This window comes from Pezoporus occidentalis, unplaced genomic scaffold (assembly GCF_034315485.1).
Source record: "Pezoporus occidentalis ecotype Australia unplaced genomic scaffold, CSIRO_AGI_Poc_V1 ctg194, whole genome shotgun sequence".
NCBI classification, from domain to species: domain Eukaryota; kingdom Metazoa; phylum Chordata; class Aves; order Psittaciformes; family Psittacidae; genus Pezoporus; species Pezoporus occidentalis.
Genome location: NW_026913791.1, coordinates 675,419 through 696,950, shown reverse-complemented (window position 1 = coordinate 696,950; position 21,532 = coordinate 675,419). Strand labels below are relative to the sequence as shown.

The window sequence follows — 21,532 nt, the reverse complement described above, 5'->3', positions numbered from 1 at the left end:
CTTTATTCCAGGTTTCAGAGTTTGAAACTGTGCTGCCTTTTTGTCCTGCTGAAATGATTGTAACAGATGAGACAATGCATCTCCAGACAGGAGGCAGTCTTGAGCAAGGGTTCTAGCTCACTAGTCAAAGGTTGCCCTCACAAGGTAACTGATTTTTAGTCTGTGACTGGATACCTGCTTGGAATAATGCTGACATCTGTCTTAAGTGTGGGCAGTTCTTTGTATGGACATAAGCAACTCAATACTGGAAAATAAAAGGCTGATACTGAGTTTTTCAGCACAATGACAGCAAATTAGAATTCTAGCAGAAAAGGTTTACAGAGTTTGACCAGCTCTTCTGAACTAGGACACGCTATTTTTCAAGAGGAAGGTGCATACCTGTCCTAGCATGAAGGCTCAAAGATCAGTTTTGCACTAACACAAATTTATTCTTTTTCTCTTGGCTCCTTGGCCTCATGGAAAGGGAAGATTCCAGGAAAGTAGAAGGGGAAGGAGTGAAGTTGTTGCCTTGCGTTCAGAGTAGTGAGTGCTGCACGAATGCTTCTAATGGAAAGAGTATAGAATCACAGAAGTCTAATCTATGCTGCTGCATTTCTGATGTTGCCAGGATGATACAATAATGTAAGACATGCTTGAACTAGATCACTGTTGCTGTGCCTTGTGACTTTCTTCCAGATTCAGCTCAGGAAGCTGAACTGCACGGCTTTGCCCCCTCTCCTGGATTTGGTTTCGCAGGTACTGAATTTCTAGCTGCTGCATTTCTATGATTTTCTCATTTTCCTTTTCTGCATTCAACCTCAGGACAGCTGGGCTGGGCAGCGGTTCACTTGGGGGAGCTAGGAAGATAAAATCAGAGAGAACATGACAGAGTAACAAAGGTCCACCTTGCAGGATTCTTTGGCATGAACAAGGAAATGCATCTTTCAGGGCTGAAGGAGTAGAGCTATATACCTATATATATATATATATACTGTACTATATACACTATACCCATACTATATATAGGTTGTAAAATATAACAGGTTTCACCAAGCAGACAAACTTGGAGAGCGTAAGAGAACTGTTCACCAAAGACAAAAAGGGCTTCTGAAATGAGTATTGACAACAAGGAAAACATACAAGGAGCACTATTCACCTATGTCTTGAATTGCTTCTCTTTTCTTGGTTAATTTCAGTGTTGACTTGAGGTGATGTAGCTGGGTGAGGGCTGCCTTCAGTTCTTGCCGCAAGTCATTAATTTCCTTAATCAGACACATGTTTTCCTGCAAAACCAATACTCCCTATGAGGGAAAGCAGAGGTACTATCTGGCTCAGCAATATGTATCTTCATATCATTAGGAAGGCCACTGGACAGCATAGAAGCAGTATCACAAGCAGAAAGTAAAGGACCATCAGGACAGTACACAACATTTCAGATAAGGCCACAGTAGATTTGATACAAAACATGACAGTATTCAAACTATATTAGCTAAATAAACTAATATTTGTTTTGCTTTCCTAACTGCAGCTGCACTCCAAGGTATCCTGTTCCTTTCAAGTTTCATAGGAAAGCTCAGGTCCCTTCCTGGACTGATCCAATTAATTCAGAAATAATAGGAGGAATTTCCATTTCTCCCTCCAGCATTTATTAGTTTGCTTTTCACTTGCCACTATGTGTCTGTTCACTTTTAAATTACCTGTATCTCCTTACTGATCTTCAAAGCCCTCTTCATTAGTTCTGATAGATATCACTTTCCAATATCCCTTCCAAATTATTAAGAAATATATAAAGCATATAGAGACTTGAGATATCTTCTGCTAACATGCTGTTATGAGGAAAGGTTAGCTATGTATTAATCTTTTGTACTTTTTCTGACAATTTTAAATCCATAAAAGTTCAATTGTCTAATTATTATTTTTTATAATAGCCTACCACAAAGCATCTTGCTGAAGGAGTTGTGAAAGTACAAGTGAGTGTACTTTACCCATTGTTGCAACAGATTCAAAGACTTCAGCAGAACCAGTATGGGCTAATACTAGTGTAGGATGATAAAACTGTTGCTCGTGATTCAGACAGAGGAGCACAACTAACTAAATGTTTCTTTTCTGAATTCATGAGAAGTGGAACTGTGTATTTGCCTCTTACAAAGACACTGAAATACCTTATCACATCAACAGCTAGTGCAAATGTTAAACAGCTGCCATTATGCTTGACCCAAGAATAGCAATGCTTTCAGCTACCTGTGGTGGGTTTTTATAAGTTTTGGAACATAGCATGATTCCAACCCATGGAATTTCATCATAAGTGGCAATATTTTAAAAAGATAAACTACCCAAAGGCATGCTTTGGATACCTCACATAATGCCAGTCTCGAGCAGTGCTAGATGGCCATTGGAATGTCATTTACTCTTTCAAAGCAAGTCCTGACAGAAGTTTGTCTTAGCTAGTCTTAAAAGCCCCCTGAGAAGGGCTGGAAGACCATGATAATTCCTCCTGGCTGTAAAATCTCATTAATCTACTTCAGAGATCTGCTTTTTCTTTGAAGAAACCAGGCAGGTTAGAACCTTTGATATCTTCATCTTCCAGATGTTTTATTAATTGAGTTTTAATCATCATTTTATGTTAGGCTTACTGATCCAAGACATCAAGTACTATCATTATGAGCACCATCTGTCACCCTGTTTCAGCAAGGAAATTCTTCAGGTTTTTTTCTGAAGCCATCTCCTTTTGTGCTAAAAGCATCTAACTCACAGAAGGAATAAAAAAAACTTAAAACAAGGCCGAAGAAGAAGGTTGCTGCTGCCTAGACCTGGGGAAACACTATAAATACATGGCAAAAAGCAGATGGCTTAGGAGGGGACTGGGGTCTAATAATTCTGAGGAAGCAAAATAAAGTAACAATGAAGAAAGTGCTAGTGAGGGGAAAAGGAAATGCTGACTGAGCAGAAGGAGATCATGGTAAGAAAAGACTGTAAAAAGCTGTCCTCCTACGATGTTTGGTGTGGGGCTTTAGATCCTCTCACTCCAAATGAAAATAAATTGGATCTTTGTCCCTAGCAGTCACAAGTTTACCTTGTCTTTTAAATAACAAAGTTTCTGAGCAAGAGATCTTTGTATGAATAGGCATGTTCATCATATGGTTCTGAACTTCCTTGCAAACCTTGATGTGCAAAGCAGAAAGTTCTGAATTCAGACCGACTATGAGGCCAAAGAAGTATTTTTCAAAGACTTATTTTTCTTCCTCCAAAATTACCTCCTAAACACTAACACATAGCAAGTTCAGCTTGGCACTCAGACAGCTACCAACTGACTATAATGGCAATTCTAAATACTGTTGGAAATAAATTGCTTAAAAAATATCCAGGCAGCAGAGATTCTCCATCACATTTTATATCAGGGAGTGGGAGGTAAACAAAAAGTATTCACAAAACAGCAGGAATTTCTGACTTCAGAAATCTTGCTCTTTATATCCAGAAAACTATAGTACTTGAGTAGCTCAATGAACATTATCATTGAATGGAAGCACTTGAAAAACTCAGGAATTTCTGGTGAGGAAGCAAATCAAAACTGTTTCAAAGTCCTAAGAAACCATAGTGGTAAGGCTTCTAAAGTATCTTCAGTGCAGCTGCTTCGTTTTTCCCTCTCCATATCACAAGGAAAAAGCTTACTACCTGCATAATGCGCAAGTAAGCACCTCGGTGAGTTTCCTGATTCTTCACCAACTTCTTTTTTAAAGCTTCCAAACTCCTCTCGAGGTACTCTCTCTGTCTCATGCACTCGGGCTGCAAATCTTTTTGTGCCGTTTCAGTCTCCTCCTGAGGGGGCACAGCATGTTGTCTTAGTAATTACACTACCAGAGAAATTCATCTGCAAGGAGAAGGGGAAGGCCCCTACTCACCAAGTCTGATTCTTGCACATACTTGGTGTAGAGCTCACGGATCCCATTCTTCAGCTTTTTCGGTTCCTGAATGAAGCCCGCACAATTATGAAGGTCTGCTTTAAATCGTTTGATGAGAGCTTCCATATTTTGCTTCTGCAAGAATGATGTAGGTACATTCTTATTTGGCTCATCAGAGCACTCCATTATGTGCAATTTTCTAGGAAGTCTAATAGAGCTGGTGAAAGCTCTCATATACTTTATTTCCACTTACTTGAAAAAAAAAAAAGTCATTAAAATAACAACTGGGGATATAAGCACTACATTTTGAAGAGCAGTGATAAGTTTTACCAGCAATAATAATCCAAGGTACTTGCATTAGGTAATGTAAGTGTCAGCATCCATAGATCTCATCTGATAACCAGTGGCTGACTATCATGCATGCTATCCCTTCACTGGCCTGTCCAAAACAACCTACATTCTTATTAAGAAACAACACAGAAACAGTTAATAAGAGAATCCAAGCCACTAAACACTGATCAGACGCATGCACAACTTGATGATTTCACACCAAGATTGCCTTCTCCTTCTCACTTGGTTTCAACCAGGGTCCTCTACCTGCTTCCTCAGTCCTCCACTCCCTGTTAAATTCCTTCCCCTTCACTTTTCCTCCCTTATGTCTGATGTGTTTGTTGTCAAAGAGAAGGGCTCCTCATCTCCCCCATTAATATGCCCACCATTCATTTCATCCTACTAATACCTACATAAGTGATAGGTGTAGCCTATGTGCTGCTCCTGTTTAGACCAAGTGTCCCCAGATTTCAAGCTTGGGCAGGAAAGGGTAGTGTGTTAAACATTTGCCTCACTGCTCTGTTAAACTCTGGAGAATATGTGTTGATTGAACAAACTGACACATCGTTAACAGGATGTTTTAAACATCAACTTTCTAAGCTGGTTGCAGGCTTGAAAGTTTTCTTTGTCCCCACTGACTACAGACTCTCCTGGTCCTTGGACACAGGATCCCTGAAGTACCGGTTTGCTCAGATTAATGCTTCTGCAGTGTTCTGTCCCCACAAACTTCATTATGTAGGACCTGCACAGTGGTTGTACCCCATACCTTCTGCCTCTCCCTATGCATCTCATTGTCAGTTGCCTTTAGTTTCTGTTGCAGTTGCGTGACGTTCAGCTTCAGCTGTGTGCTCTCCTTGTGGAATCGTTCCAGCTCGCCCTCCGTCTGAAAGGAAGCAGGAGGAGGAAATCAGGACTAAAAGGAGACGTGAAAAAACAACACAAAACAGGAAAACCACGACTGGAAACACAGGATTGAGGGAGTAGATCCCCCTTCAGGCTGAATTACAACATAAAAAAGTAAATTTTGGAGCAACGCTGCCCTCTGTCAGAACATACAGGAAAACACAAAAAGGGACATTTAATTCCCCTTTGAGTAACAAGTATTTAAGGGATGAGATGCCCCTTTGTTTCTTTGCGCTGAACTGGAGCTTTGCTGTTCCATATGAATAAAAATGTTTGCCTGAGATGGAAATTAACAGTCAATGCTGGAAAGAGTTAAGTGCAACGATAGGAACCACCTGATACTGAAAAGAAACAAATGCAGTGAAAAGCTGTGCATACTTACTTATGTAAAACACGGGGGGGGGGGGGAAGTGATAAGGGTACTACAGCATTTACTCGCATAAGATGGTGACTAGAATAGAGAACAGGGCTTTCATCATGCTAGTCTGATGTACATAAAAATTGTTCACTAGCTTGCATTTTATTTAAAAGGCTTTTGTTCTGAATAAACAGACTTATGAAAGCTAGTAAATCACTGATTAGCTGATCTAAAGCTACTTCTATGGAGAGGTCACAGTAAGTTTCTATCATAAATAAGTTCCTTCAATGAATTTGCTGTAAGCTAAGTATGAATGCATGCAATTTTTCCATGGATCAGCTGATGAACTGTTATTTGTGCATGTGCCTAACCCCTAAACAGAGTTATGTTTGCATAAATCTGCAACTTTTCTGAGTAAAGCTCATTCTCTCTTCCTCCATATCAGTAAACCAGGCACTGTCTTGCAAACTCTACCGGGTATGTGGACAGGATCTATTTTTTAAGCCAAACTGATATTACTTGGAGCCTAGAATTAAATACTGAAACAGGAGTTTAAATAACTCTGTTGATCACTGGTAGCATAGGATAGAAAAATATCAGCTATTGTGCACAGATATTTTTATTAGCTGTAAAGATACTGAATCAATGCTGTGTATCCTTGAAAGAAGTCAAGGAACAAAGAGAGTAGAATCTTCCATGGGACTTGCATTCAGACAAAGGACTTAGTATCAGAGGCCAAATGAGAGTGCTACTCACCTCATAGATCTGCTTCTTCATTATTTTAACATCATTTCCACGTGCCTCTATTAGCTTCTTCAACTCCGCTATTCTGTGATCCAGTACAAACTTGCACTTTTCCACTTCCTGGTTTTTCTTTTTTAGGTCATATATATGCTTCTCCTGAGAGAAATAGGTACAGATGTGAATCAGACACAGCATCTTAAACAGACCTGTAGGACTAGGCACAAATATGGTACAGGCAAGACCAGCAGTCACAGATCTAGTGGAAGGCTGAACTTCAGTTGCACATCCATACAGATTGGGTGAGAAGGGAGGGGCAAATAATGCAGAGAGCCGTCTACAGATCCCAGAGCAGGGCATGACAAACTCAACATCCTGAACTTGAACTCCCCAAGAAAGTCTTAGAATGTTGGCTAAAAACTAAAACCCCAAACTAAAGATCGCAAATTCTTTAAAACTGTTTCCAGTCATGTGATACTGCCACAACATGATACTATTAAAATAAATACCTGTATTAAATTAAGAGAGGGTGATTTTGATCTTAGACAATTGTCCAGTTTCTTACCTTGTCTTGGATAGTGACAGTTCTCTCTTGAATATCATTCTTCAGTGACAAGATGTCATCTTCCAGTGACTTAGTGAAGCGTTGCAGCTTCTGCTGTGCCAATTTCATTTCCTCAATGCACCTGTTCCGCTCTTTGAGCTCTTTCTGTAGGCTGTTCAACTAGAGAGGCAAACAAGTAAGAACTCCAAAGAACAGTTTCCAAAACCTGTGCACAACTTAGCCACCCTACTCTGCACGATACCTTGTAGACAGTGTGAGATAAAAGATAGCTAAAAAAACTATGATCTGATGAAGGAGCATCACATCACTTAAATACCTGTAACTCAAAAGGGAGTTGAGTATTTGTGTTTGCATTTTCTGTATATTCTGACAGAATACTCACTGCACTACAAGGAATCAAGGAATATGCATCCAGGACAAGAAGGGTATGGTTATTATACCCAAGCATCAGCTTCAAATAGAGCTCAAGCCATGGAAAATTATTTGAAGGTGATCATTTGCCATACATCTCTAAAAGTTTCAAAAGTAGATGAGAAACATGCCTAGTTTATAGCTCTTGGGTACCCTCAAAATCCCTGCCTCGGTACTAAGATCTGTGAAGCCAAGAAATTCAGAACCAAGGAATGGTGATGATCAGACTGTAAGGACACATGAAGAAACTCCTGCTGTCTAGAAGACAATGGAACTGAAGGCAATACGATAAGCACACAGCTTCTTCTACCCAAATATTCTAAACATACAATCTGATACATGAAGGGGCTACTGTTCTCGTATAAAATGCCATGTATTTACAGATTAAATTAGACTAATTTGACATGTCATTCATCACATTCAATCCTTGGCTATAAGTCTCCAAGTGCAGGTCTGATCCTATCACAGAATAAGAAATACCCTTTTATTCATGACTCCAATTTCTCCTTTCAGTTGCATGTTGGACTGCTTTTCTTCCCAGAGTTGTCGCTCATACTTAATTTTGATTTCCATGATTTCTTGGTCTTCATCTTCATAAATCTGTTTCTTAATTTCTTCATGTGCTCGAAGCTGCTGCCTCATATCCTCCTCTGTCTGCAGTTAGGGAAAGCAAACATTAGAGAAGATAAGGAAGAAGGACAAAGAAGAAGAGGGTTCTTTATCTGTAACTGTGTTTCTCCTGGGAGGATCTATATTTTGTGGATTTGTCAATTGCAGCAATATCATTTAAGGTAACTTCTTAGGGGATTAAAGTAGCTTTAAAAACTGCTGTGACAAACATAAAAAAGATTCTTCTTAAAAAAAAAAAAATGAAAAAAAGAAAAATTCATTCTTAAGACTTGGATGCTTCAAGGTAGGAACCTGGCCCAAACACTAACACCAACAAACTTATTCTGGCTGCAGAAAATGCAAATATGGGTGACACTAGAGAATGTATTTTAAAATTGCTGCTTCTGATGCATTAGGTCAAATAACCACTCAGGTTTGCATCAGGATCTGTATGCTTCTCACAGTCATTCCTCACATTCTTTCCAAATTGTTATTGCAACATAGGGCTGCAAACAGAACGTTCGTAGAATTTATTGACTTTAGATACATAAGTATCAGTTATCCAGCTGCCCTTTGTCAAGCTAAGTCTTTGACCTCAATGTGCAGGGTTTTTTGAAGTACGCAGGGTATTTCTCTTCATCCCCCAGATTATGCCAGCAAGAACCTCAGGGACTTGGGAATGGAATTCACCACCTTAGAAATGTTATCTCTTCACCAGAACAAGGTGACTGAATCTTTCTTTCATCAATTGGGCAGAGCCTTCTTCTTTTGGACAGAGCCTTGGGTGACATGGTTTAGTGGCAGGTGTTCCTGCCCATGGCAGGGGGGTTGGAACAAGATGATCTTAAGGTCCTTTCCAACCCTAACTATTCTATGATTGTATGATTCTATAATTACAGTAAATGTATCATCTAGCCCACATCAATAAAGAGGAGTTCTGGGATCTAGGAGAAAGAGAGGTGAAGCTGAGAATTCCCAAGGATATCAATCTTAGCATGTTACTTACTCAAGGTAAGAAGTAAGAGAAATTGGTATCTCAGATGGCTTTTCCTTATTACTATTCTACCTGTCAACACACTTCCCCAGGGTTACAGGTAGATCAGGATTTGCATGGAGGGACCCCACCTCTGCTGTCTTAGGGAACATTTTGTCTTTGGAGTTGGAGATAAACTTGGTCAGTAACTCAAACTGCAAATCAAGATTCCTACCTCTTTCAGCAGAACAGATTTCTCATTAAGTTTTTCCTCATAGTATGCTGTTAGTTCCTTCACAGCCTTGCTTTTGCGTTCTTCCAAGCTGTGTAGTTGTTTCTCATATTCCTCCTGCATCTTTTGGTATTTCTCATGCATCTCCTGGTATTTCTCATTTTCCATTAAGAGTTTCTGATTACTGTCAGATTCTGGTAAGAGAAGACATACAGAATGGATAAAACTAATAGAAAAGAGGTGTATCCTATCCTCCTACAGTCATCAATGTCTTATTCTGTACTATCTTTTTTGCAGCTGGTTACAATAAGTTACACTAGATGCACTTAATCACTTTCTTTTTCAGATATACAGGGCTTTTAGACTCTGTGGACATATAAAATTTTACACCAGGAAACCATCTCTTGAGTTTCCTGCTCTTCCTTTAACTTACCACTTCACTAATAATGCCTGTTCCAAAGCTACCATCCACTTTTCTTTGTTGTATCTCTGAATATCCTGCTATATCCCTGCTGAATGGTGGTTTGTTCCAGCTTTAACAAGTCTCAAACCTATACCAAGGTCCCCCACTCTGCTATTACAACAAATTAATAACAATTAGTTTAGGCATTCCCTTGAGATAACAGCCATGACAGAGTTGTGTAAGCACAACTGCTACAGAGTACAGTTTTGGGTGGACTTGCTTTATGTACTCATTTGCAGTACTTCTGTCATATATTGTTTATGAATCTAAGGTCCAGGTATTTCCATGTTGTTTGCATTGTATATCACCCTCTTTGCTGAACTGTGTGATTTCACTACCCTTGCACAGTCAGCTATAAGATAAATGAAGAAATCACTAACCTCAAAACTCAAACTTCCAAGATACAGTGCCCATGTACATGTTCTCATCATGGTCATGTGTGTGTTTAACAAATGCAGTTTAGAGAAATTTTTGGTCTGTAATACCTATATGACATTCATGCATTTTTCCCTGTTCTTGTACTCTAGTAATCCCTCCCTGTCACATTACTTGCTATGAAACTAACGGCTTCCTCCGGATTCTAGTTACAAACACTTGTTCCAGTCTAACCTAGCTTTTGCATCTCCCTGGCCTGTTTATCCATCAGCTCAGACACTTGCAGCTGGTGTTGTTGTTCCTGGTTTTCTTTCTCTCTCTGTAAATTCTGGGGGAAAAAAAGAAAAAGACAAATACATTTTTATTTGAAACAAGGCAAAGCAGTATCCAAATCGTTTGTGCTCTTGCCCCTGTTGGGGGACACATACACAAAAGAAGTTATGTTTGAAATCTCTTGCCAAAATTCAGATGCCACGTGTCACTAAGCCAAGTTTTCCCAGAGATTAGTTTGTTATGGCAAGTTACAAAACTACGGAAAGCTAAGGAGAAGCAGCAAATGGAGTTCATATAATTGAGGACACTCTATGATCCTAATCTAAGAAGGAAAGTTTGTGAGCTACAAAAGCCTCCACTTTCTTGTGTGTGCCTGCTTGAAAAGAATATGCAGTTCCACAAATTGTTGTCCAGATATTAACGTTCAGGCTGCTTTCTGCCTCATTTGAAGCAATCTTGAGGGCCTAAAACACTGTCATTTGCACAGAATGACACATACAAAAGCAAAAGCAAGTTTTGAATGCCATTTGCTTGGAATGTCCGATTACCACTACAAATGACTTAATCTTCTAAGAAATCACAAAGAACTGGAACAAAAAAACAGGTGAGAAATTTCCCAGAAAAGTTGGGAATTGTACCATAGGTACAATTTTTTCACTTTCTTCTCATAACAACTCTGTGGGTCTTGTATAAGCAGAAATATTTCATTTGCCTGCTGGCCACAACTAGAAAGGTTAGCCCCAAGCCTGTCATTCAGTTTAATCTTAACAAGTACTGATACTTGGATGGAAAGTACAGTTTGCCTGCCTAGAAAAGTTTTATTCACCTTCAAACTCATTTGCTTGCAAGCTTATAATCAACAAGCCTAAAGAAGTTTCAGTGTAGCTGAGATTATTAGAACTCTATGACAAGATCTGAAGAACCACAGAACAGAAAACCAGCACAGGTAAAAGACAGAGAATCTATAAGAAGTGAAAAGGTTTTGTTGTAAAAGGTAAAGCTGTACAAAAATGAGGAGAAATGAAAGGTTAAAACTCAGGTTACTTAAATGCAAAAGCTACAATGAGAAAAGCCAAAGAGCCTGAGAAACTACTTGAAAAAAGCAGTAAAATGAATAATTAAACTTCCTAAAAAAAAAATCAAAATCAGAAACCTGCCAGAACATTTGTAAGGCCAAAAGGAGCACCTGAAAATGACAAGACCATAAAATAATAAATCTAGTAAGTAACTTGGGAAGCTTTCATACTGGAATCCTTCTTTATGTGGAGTCAAACTGAAATACTGCTTGAAGGGACTATGTACAACCCAACAAAATAAGCAGTAACAAATCACCAGGATAGGATAATACTCATCCAAAAGCTTGGAAAGAACATGAGGTTGTCAGAATTGAATCACATGATGTGTAATCTGTCACTTAAGTCATTTTACTGCCAGATTGTATTGCCAATTGTACTACATCACTTGCCTTCTAACTCTAAAAAGTGTCCAGAAATATAGCAAATTACAGGTCAGAAATGTGGTGTGTGCAACAGACAGATGGACAGAATAGAATGAATGGACATAAATAAATAAGACACTGGGAAGAATTATTGTGGCTTTTGCTTTCAGGGAACTCCTGCTTTGTGACCACAGAGAAATCAATAAATACATAAACAGAAGAAATCCAGGGAATATATTTTACTTCTATTTTCAAAAAGCATACAAGGCATCTCAGCAGATGTTCTCAAAAATGTTAAGCAGCCAGGGCACAACAAAGGTGGCATTTAGAAGAATAATTGTAGGATCCTGCAGCAGCTGCGACTTTATGTGGGATGGAGCTTTTAAGCCATGGTCCCATTTCTCCTCAAGGGTGACAGAGCTTATTGGTCCTTGGTCCCAGTCAGCATTTATTGCTGGAACTGTTTTTATGTAAAGATACTTGTAGGCTCCCTAGGATAACTATTGCATTCTGTTGTACTTACAAGACAGTTGATTCAAAGGTAGCTTCATGCTTTACAAATATCAAGAACATCTGTATTGGAAAGGAATGTGTCATTTTTCAGATGCTTTATGGCATTCATACATATATAATGCAAGCTTGGATACAACCTTTCAGTGAAGGATTTCTTGGTATTTGGTTCTGCAATATGATTCATACCTGGTGTTTGGTTTTAAGGGAACTTATTTCCTGAGTGAAATTATCTTCTAATTCCTTTATTTTTTCATTATAGTACATGTCCTTGAGACTTAGTTGGTAATACTTTTCTGTCTGTAGCTCTTTCTCACGAATCTGCAGGTCCAGCATTGCCTGACTCTGTTAGAACACGGATAAGAAGACAGTACTAACAGAGAGATTATTTGCCTTTAGCAACAGCTTGTTAAGGATGTATTATTTACATGCATGCATTTATAAAAGACAGCCTTTGCAGAGAATTTACAGACAGACAGACCAAGACGACATTCTAGAAGTAAGGTTCCTTTGTTGTCTTATAAGATGGTTTATAGAAATGCAGCTTCTGACTTCCCTACTCCATTAAAACTGCCTTCAAGAGATTCAGAAAAGTATTAGAGAAAAATCTAAACCTTTCTCCACACTCACTGTTCATACAATGCAGTCTGCATGTTAACAAGCAGCTGCAGCTACTTACTGTAATCTCTTTTATGACAAAAGGCATGCAAGCTCTTTTAAGCAGAAGGCCATATAGGAACAACTAGTCACAAAAATGCAAAAGTAATTCATAAGCTGTACACTAGGAATTCTATGGTTCATGTTCACAAGTTGCTCCACCTACCTTCTCTTTTATATCTGACCTCAGGATCAACACTTCCTCAGCATACTCAGCTTCCTTCTGCCATTTCACTATCCCACCTCCTTTCTCGTAGACTTTCCAGATAAATATAGAGCCATCCTCTGAGGCAGTCAACAGAAATTGGTCATCATTTGTTATGGACATCTTAGAATGAAAAGACAACAAAATAATAGCAGAGACAAGGAAGAATAGAGGCAGTTTGATTTTGCTCCAAATTTTATTCCCCACCCATATACTCCCTGTCATTTCTATGACAATTCTATGATTCTACGGTAACTTTATCTTCGTCTTTCCAGAAAGACCTATATTTTAAACTTCACCATCAGAGAAATACCATGTTACATATCCTGGTGCAAGCCACTTTTTAGCCAACAACAGCTTATCCAGTGACATCTATTTCTAGGGAGAAGACTTCTATGAATGCTGTAATATTCATTCTTCATGTGGAGGCTCAACCTCAGTTTTAACAGTTTTATTATGCTATGAAATGCGAAGGAGAATCAGTGCTAAAGGAGACATGTGCATCCTGTAGTGCAGGGAAAAGAAATACTTTATGTTACCTTTGTAACAGCACCCGCATGGGCCTGATACTCATTGAAATCCGTTGTCAAAGGTAATGGGTACTTCATAGCTCGAATTGTCCCCAGAGACGTACCAACAAATACCGTGTGCCCAGAATGAGAAACAGCTACTGCAGTATAAACAACATCAAAAGCAGGCACTTCATGCTGGATCTGAAAAAAAAGGCAAAACAAAACCACCACACAAAAGCCTCACATTACATTAAGTTCCCCAATAGTATTTGATTACCTATTGCATGAGCATTTGTCATTCCTTTGTCTGCAGCAAATAATGCAGTCAAAAGAATCGACATGCCTTCAGGAGTAAAGCCATAACTATCATTAATATTAAGCTTTATAGATAAGCACAATTTCAAGCCAAGTTCCACACATTGATCACTTCTGAAAGATGTAATGGTTATTAAATACAATTTACTTCTTTTATGGACCAAAAAAAAAAACAAAAAAAACCCCATGTAGCCTACAGTAGGAGATGCAATACACTTAGCTTTCAGCAAAACTGTAGATATAAGATTGCTAAATTAGTTAGCAGGATTAGAAGATTTCTAGGTAAATCAGAATTTATAAAAATACGAAATTACAGCATAATCTCAGGCTTCATGATAAAGAACACAAGAACACAAGAAAAGTGTCAGTAAATATTGCAGCTCTCAAAACCCTACTGATTACTGCTTACCAAATGGATGATAAGAAAAACAAAGCACTACTACCCTCCCCCCAAAAACTTAGCAAAATCCCAGAGTCCTTGTTAGCTCACCGAAGACTCTGAAATTTCTTTGAGAGTTTGGTCAGATCCAACAGCAAAGATGACTTTGGCATCAGAAGACAGGTCAATGCTGCTGTACCTGCAGGACTTGAGCACACAATCTGTCTCCCTTTCACCTGTTGACAAGTTCCACTCATACACAGCACCATGTGTGTCACAGGAGATAAATTTAGTATCATCTGCACTCCACTTAACTGAACGTATCTGGCAAAAGCAAAACACACCAAGGAGCCTGATATGTAGGTTACAGACACACAGCGTGGAGTCATTTTACTGGTAAATCCATGTCAACTTCGTAATTGTATTTCTAAGACTTACTTAAAAAACCCTGGATGTTTCTCAAGTAATTATATTTAAAAAAAAATAAATCAAGAACAACTACTTTATGAACCCACTGTCAGGAAAAAGCTCATTTCAACAGTGAGTAGTACATTTCATTTTTATAATTTATTAATGGGATATTTTTCCTGGTTCAGCTACCTGCCAGTCACTCACTTCCAGTTTAAGAACAGACTCTTTAGATGTGTCTAATACATGCATACATTGACTTCTGACTAAAGAAAACTGACTTTTGAATTTCTAATTTTAATTTTTGGGCCCATTTCTGATCCAAAATTGTACTTTACCTTTTCAAAATGCATCGTACCAACTAGTTCATACTTTAATGAGTTGTATTGCATAGGATTTGTTTACTAACCTTCCCACTATGTCCTTTCAGATTATTAATATTCTCAAAGGTGATGCTGGAATAAATTTCAATGACATTTCCATTAACTGCAGCAAAAAGATGTCCTCTGCTACTGAATGAACACTACAAAAACAAAATAACCACCCATTACTGCAGATGCAGCAGATAATAACATTCATGAATTGAATTCCAATGACATCATCTAAAATCAGAATGTTGCACAAAAAGAAAACCCCATGACATAATTAGCCTCTTACTGCTTTCTTAATTGTAACTTTTCCCTGTAAAATTCAGTCCTTGAGCATTTCTGAGCAAACTACCCCTTCTGCTGCTTCCTAGGTGCACATTACACATCGGCCTCCAGGCTTATTTTTCAAGTTAAACTCCTTTTCTCTATGCTTTGATATCCTAAATCCTACTAGTGTCTATTAGAGAAGTTTCTAGCTTTTGTTATGTTCTTTGCCACTCTGCTTCTTATAACTCCTCTATTTCATTTTTGCATCTCTCCTTACCTCTCTACACTTTATCACAGCAAGCTCCTTGAAGACATGCATGTCCTCATACAGTAGACTTATAAATCGTAGCTTGTCAGAAAATCCAACCAAACAGAAAAGGCCAGTGGGATGAAGTGATACTGTGTATGCTTCCTCCCAGTATTCCTTATACAGCTCCAAAGTGCTGAAAGAGAAAACCACTGTGCAGTATGGAATAGTACAAACTCCCTGTGCATGCAGAAGGGGACATTATCTGGCCCAGCAAGAACACCTGCAGCTACAATCTGTCTCTGCCTTCTCATTGAGGAAATGTCATTCAGTTAAGTAATCATCACACAGATGTTACAGGAAACAAGGGTAAATCTGAACTTTCTGGTTCACAGAGAAAGTGTGGAAGGTACAAGAGCAAATCCTTGTTTACTGCAATATGATTAAGAAGGTAAATGAGCTGCTGACTGCAAACCTACATAAATATCTCTTCTGAGATTTGTTTTTCTCCCCCTCTCCTCCCACAGAACCTTAAAAACTAGAGTCATTTTGCTTAAGAACTATGGCTATGAAGCAGGAGATGGGACAGCAGTAACTTAAAGCTGAATGAAACATTCCTGAAGATTTCTTCAATACACCTGAGAAGTCTGACACAAATATGGCTTAATAAAAAAGGCTTTGGAGTCTTCTGGCACTGGTTTTAAAGGCACTGCATATTCACACACCCTAAATAATGTCAGTAAGACCATTTACATCCCACACCACACAAGAATTTTACCAAAACAACACTCTCACTCATGAGAAATTGCTGCTGTTGCCTGCTAGATACAATATACAAAAAAAGCAAAAGGTAGTAATAAACACAAACAACTCTTTACTTTGTCTGGTAATTCCAGATGCGGACAGATCTATCCAGGGAACAAGTGGCAAGAATGGATTTCCAAACACAGATGTCCAGACCAGTAATGGAAGCAGAATGCAATGGGAAAGTCAGATATTTAAAATAAGCAATCCTCTCCTGAGAAGCAATGAAAACAAAAATTCACAAATATTTCACTACAAGCAGTAAGTCAGGTAAGAAATCTACCATTGCTCTTTGCATGCAGTAACCAAATAGAGATTTGAGGAAACCACTTACTCCTTTCAGTGCACAGGTCTGAACATAATATTGAAAACATAACAATGTTAGAATCAGTTTTAACTTTATAATTAATAATCAAGAAAAGTGATGGGGGGGAAGATGTAGGCTCCACAGTCCTCATACACTAGTGAGAGCAGAAAGTAATTTTAGGTGTCCAAAGAAATGCAAACTGGATAAATAAATAAAATTTATTTATAAATAAATAGAATTCATTTAAGACTTTTTGGCCAGACATATATTTAAAAACAATCCAGCGCTGAGTGATAAGCATCTTAATCAGGATGTTTAGTTAGTACATCCCAAAGTGAAGCCCAAATAAAATTTTACGCTGCATGCAGAAAAAGGACCCATAACTACAAAACCCCCTCCTGTAAAGACCTTTCCATATGCCTGTACATATTTAACTCCAAGCCAGTCTATTTCGTGATAATACATTTATCTCCTGTCTTTTTATTATTTAATGCCTTCAGAGTAGGGAATGTTTTTCATTAAGTTTGTCCTTCACAAAGAGGTTTCACTTCTAACTAGGACTTCAATGACTATTATTTTAGAGTCACATGAGATTCCCATGGCTGTTCCAGCTTTATCATTGCATTAAAAACTCTCCATGTTAAAGTGGAGCATAAACTATCATGTTAAAATTCTCTCTGTTAAAAGTCTCTCTGTTAAAGCTTTGCTTAACTAGTACAACACTTACTTAACTAGTTCAGCATCCTTAAACAGACTTAACAGTGTCCTCTCTCATTTTCCTGAATAACATCAGGTATTCATATGGAGGGATGGTTGAGCAAGGGGCTGCTGAAATACAGCTCTAGAGAAGCACACAGAACTCATCATATCATGAGCTTTAAGGATTCAGATGCTGTTTGATGGTATTTATGAGAATGCATTATAGAAAGTGACACTAAACAGCCTGTGCCATTACAATACCTCTTACTGGCCATTAGGGATGTGGAATGTGATAGGATTGCACTCACCTTCATGAAATCAGTGGTGAGCATAGTAAACATGTAAAGCTGATTCTTATGTGTGTTAACAACCATTGTTTCCTCTGAGGGGCTGAAGCATATACATATAATGTTCTGTCTGCCTGACTTTTTTGGATCACTGCTGAACTGGTCCTTAGGAAGCTGCAAAAGAGATGTATCCCATGGGATATTCCAGGTCTCAAGTTTTAGTAGTAGGCATGCACACACACATACACACACAAAAACTTTTGCTGTAATGCTACTCTAATAAGCATATACTTAATATCAATGAGAAAACTTAGATATTTAATAGTATCTAACTACTGCAAAGCAAGGAACAGAGGACAAGATAATATAATTGTATCTATAGCATTACAGATGTAAAAAGTATCAACAGTAAACTTAAGCACTGCCTTAAACAAAATTGAAAATGGTAGCAGAAAAACATTGAGAAAAAAACCTAGCAAGTGTCAGAATGAAAACTGCCTGAAAATTGTGATGTCAAAGTAACAGTTCTTTGCAATGTATCGTTCAGGTTGATAACAGCCTTATTACAGAGTCTCTTACATAGGGAAGATCTGACCTCTGAGGCTTAGAGTATGAAGGCTTGATGAGGTCATCAGAGCTAAATGTTCTTATCCAGGAGCTGCAAATAAGTCAATGCATACAGCTCACTATAGAACAGTTATAAATCTTAATGGATTACTTAATAGTGGAAAAGTCTCATAAATATCTGAAGAGACAAAAATTTTGCCTTGGAAAAAAACCTAAGCAGACTAGTTCTGCAAAATTGATTTAGAGTACTTCTTAGCTCCAAAAGTCTCCATGAATAAAAGTTTCTTAAAGTTTTCCTGATGTCTAGCAGCCTCAAAACAGATTTTAGATGAGGGAACATGCAGAGTTACCTTGCAAAATTCACCTGTCACTGCCTTTCTATGTGACCTCTGGCAACTCCCTTCCTTTCAATCAGGAGAGTTAGCTAATGCTTAAAATGTAATTTAGAGATGTGCTAAAAATTATCATAAATAAATGAATTGGAAGTACCCCTCCCCTCTAAACAGGCCTCTGCTGCATTATTGCCAGGAAAAGTTTTTTTCTCCCTACCCAGATTTCTTGACTCTCCTCGTAGAGTTCCTTTCCCCTGGTCTTCTCAAATAGCAGAACAATTCCTGGGCTAGATGAACATGCAAATCCTTTGGAATAAGCTGCAATTGCAGATATTTGAGGCAAAGAATCCTGTTGTGAACCATTATCAACACTGGAACTAACAGAAAAAATGCAAGCAGGAAATGCATAAAGACATAAGAATACTGAAGGACAAACAAAAAAATGTTTATCAGCAGCAATCAAAATATTATTCACAAACTGGACAAGAAGGAAATAAGTGAATGACCTGCAACTAATCTGCATGAACAAGCATGAAATTATTAGTATTTAACAGACTTACCACTCATATTCTGTTGTCGCATCTTCTTCTAATTCCCTGTGTGGTTTTCTGTACTCTACACTTGTCTCCCAGAGCAGATCTCCAGTTTCAAACAAGATAAGTTTGCCTGTGTCAGTACCGCATATAACTTCCTCCTTGGACAGCCAGGTATGGCACAAGTAGTTTTGTGGCATTCCCTTTTTTAAATTCATCTGCTTCAAAGTTCCTTCACTGTACTTAAAAAGTTTAAAAAAGCCATTTCCGGTGAAACAAACCTGTGCATTGTCTTGAGGACTAAAACTCACCTGTGGAACACAAAAAGAGAGAAAATATTTTATACAACTATATTCACAAATAAGCAAATATGATACTTGTTATGAAGACTTTCAATAATAGATACAGGAGGACAAACAAGGGAAGAAGTTTCTTAGAAACATATAGGAATACAGAAAAGAATAAAAAATAACCATCATAACCACATATTGCAGTTTCCCCCCTTTCAGAACAGTGTATATCAATTTTACATGATATTACAAATATGTTAACTCTGTTAAGCTGCTATCTGAATCACAATGCAATACCAAAGGGAAAGTTGTCTCTGACTTTCAGGATTGCCAAAAGTAAGGCAAAAGTACCTCTTTACTGCTGATTAGCATTTTTTTTTTCTTCCAGTGGCAAGCTTCATGAGAAGTGGGACCATTCATTCCTAAAGGCCAGGAATAAATTATTTCTGGCATACCTTGCCCATTATACATATTAATTCACATAATTAGGTGTTTATTGGTAGAAAAAGTGGGATAGCTATCTTAATACCCAACATAAAGGATAGCAGTGGTAGTTAGATCTCATTTTTCATGCTTAATGGGACTTTAGACAGTAGTTGTCTTTCAAGTCACTCTCCTCCTCTTAGAAATTGAGTTCATGAAGTCAGTAGTTCACACAACCTCTCCGTCTAGCTGTACCCCAGAAAAAACAGCAGCTGGGGTCCAGCCAACCCAGGTACTGAAAGCCTCTTAGCTCCCTGCAAGAAAGATACTAAAGACCTCACCCAAGAAGGACGCAGGAATTGTTTGAGTGCCATCAGCCTGCTCCTAGGCACTCTTCCTGGGCTACTACTATGGCCTGCCCATAGAACAGACTGCAGGAAGGAAAAGGTGTGCAAGCATGCAGAGAGCTTTCAAGATGTGTGCTATGCCTGCTGAACACAGACAGTATATTTAATAAGTGTTTCTGCAGAGAGACAAAGGACATGTTGCACACACACTGCCCAGCTGTACTGGCCCCACACCACAGATCTCATGTGATGTAAAAGACAAGGACATAACAATGTCCGTTGTGGGTCAAAAGCAAAAATTTATTTAGCCCAGTGTTCTATTGCCGAGGAAGGCCAACAGCAGATGGCAAGAAAGGCCATGGAAACTACATAAAATCTACAGTGTGGAGCCCGCTCCTTCCTGTCTTGCCCTGGATAGAAGCCATGTGGTCACAGGAAATTGTACTGGGCACTTATCCTGCAGACTGAACTCACATGGCACCAACCTACCTGGCACCCAGTACTTGTTGGACTAAAGTTTGGTCTTTTTGCCCACGTTTTTGAAAGAGTGCAATAGGCTCCCAAAGAACCAGTCAACTGTGAATCAAAACGTTAAACACAAGCAGCAGAGACGCTGGCCCAGCTCAATTGCGGAGGTGTTTGCGTGCACCCCCGTGGCAAGGCTGCGGGGATCCGAACGGCCCCGGGGCTGGCAGCGGGTGGGAGCCCGTGAGAGCCGCCGCTGTTACCTGGCAGACGCTGCTGCCCGGGACCTCGAGGCGGATGGCAGCCATCAGCCGCTGCTTCTCCCAGAGCCAGAAGGTGAGGTGCCCCTCGGGGGGCGCCGTGGCTGCAGCCAGGTACTGACAGTCGGGGGAGAAGGCCAGAGACACCGCTATACGCTCCGGCAGCTCGGCGGCAGACAGCGTCCTCCGCCGCCGCGCCGGCACCGACGACAGGTCGTAGACCGTCAGCACCGGCTGATCCGCTACCGTCTCTGCGGCTGCCAGGTACCGCCGGTCGGGGCTTATGGCCATCGTCTGCACGCCCCGGGTCTTCTCGATGCCTGCGGGGAGGAGAAGGGTCAGGGCGGACAGGGGCCAGGGCCGGGGTCGGGGCCGGGGTCGGGACCAGGACCACCTGGGATGAACTTGTGCCACTTCTGCTTGAGGTGGAGCTGTACGCAGCCCGCCCCCACCACGTGCAGCACGACCTGATCCTCCAAGAAGCAGACGCCGCCGGCGACCCCCGGCCGGCAGCCGAGAACGGCCACGGGCTGCGCCACCACGGCCGACATGGGGCTGCTGCCGCCGACGCCGCTGCCGTCGCCGTAGCAACTGCGGCGCCGGCGGCCCCGGAAGTGGCAGCGGCGGCGCTCGCACGTGGGCGGAAGTGGTGGGCAGCGGTGGCGGCATGGCGCGGCGTGAGTCCCTCTCTGATTCCGGCTCGGACTCGGAGGACTCCTCTCTTTCGGACTCGGAGGTGAGCCTGCGGTGGCGGGGCCGGGGAGAGGGCCCTGCGGTGAGGCCTCCCGCGGCCGCCGCGGT

The 21,532-nt window shown here is 39.9% G+C and overlaps 2 protein-coding genes across 3 annotated transcripts in view; one reads left to right on the top strand and one right to left on the bottom strand.

Annotated features, from left to right (window-relative positions):
- Positions 1-403: 403 nt before the first annotated feature.
- CFAP57 (cilia and flagella associated protein 57) lies at positions 404-21,282 on the bottom strand. The gene is given in 21 exon segments (XM_062617231.1): positions 404-836; positions 1,136-1,262; positions 3,652-3,795; positions 3,879-4,013; positions 4,975-5,091; positions 6,226-6,369; positions 6,776-6,934; positions 7,667-7,840; positions 9,004-9,194; positions 10,073-10,166; positions 12,249-12,404; positions 12,883-13,044; positions 13,461-13,634; positions 14,239-14,451; positions 14,945-15,058; positions 15,448-15,613; positions 16,296-16,435; positions 17,536-17,688; positions 18,631-19,257; positions 20,735-21,051; positions 21,126-21,282. Coding segments are annotated over 21 exon segments (3,858 nt in total). The 3' UTR covers positions 404-642.
- Positions 21,279-21,532, top strand: part of EBNA1BP2 (EBNA1 binding protein 2) — a 498,012-nt gene continuing 497,758 nt past the window's right edge. For both annotated transcript variants that reach the window (XR_009964489.1, XM_062617249.1), the window contains exon 1: positions 21,279-21,467. Coding sequence is in view for 1 of the 2 variants with exons in the window: in XM_062617249.1 (XP_062473233.1) it covers positions 21,399-21,467 (69 nt within the window). In the remaining variant the exon portion in view is untranslated. The remainder of the gene's footprint in view (positions 21,468-21,532) is intronic.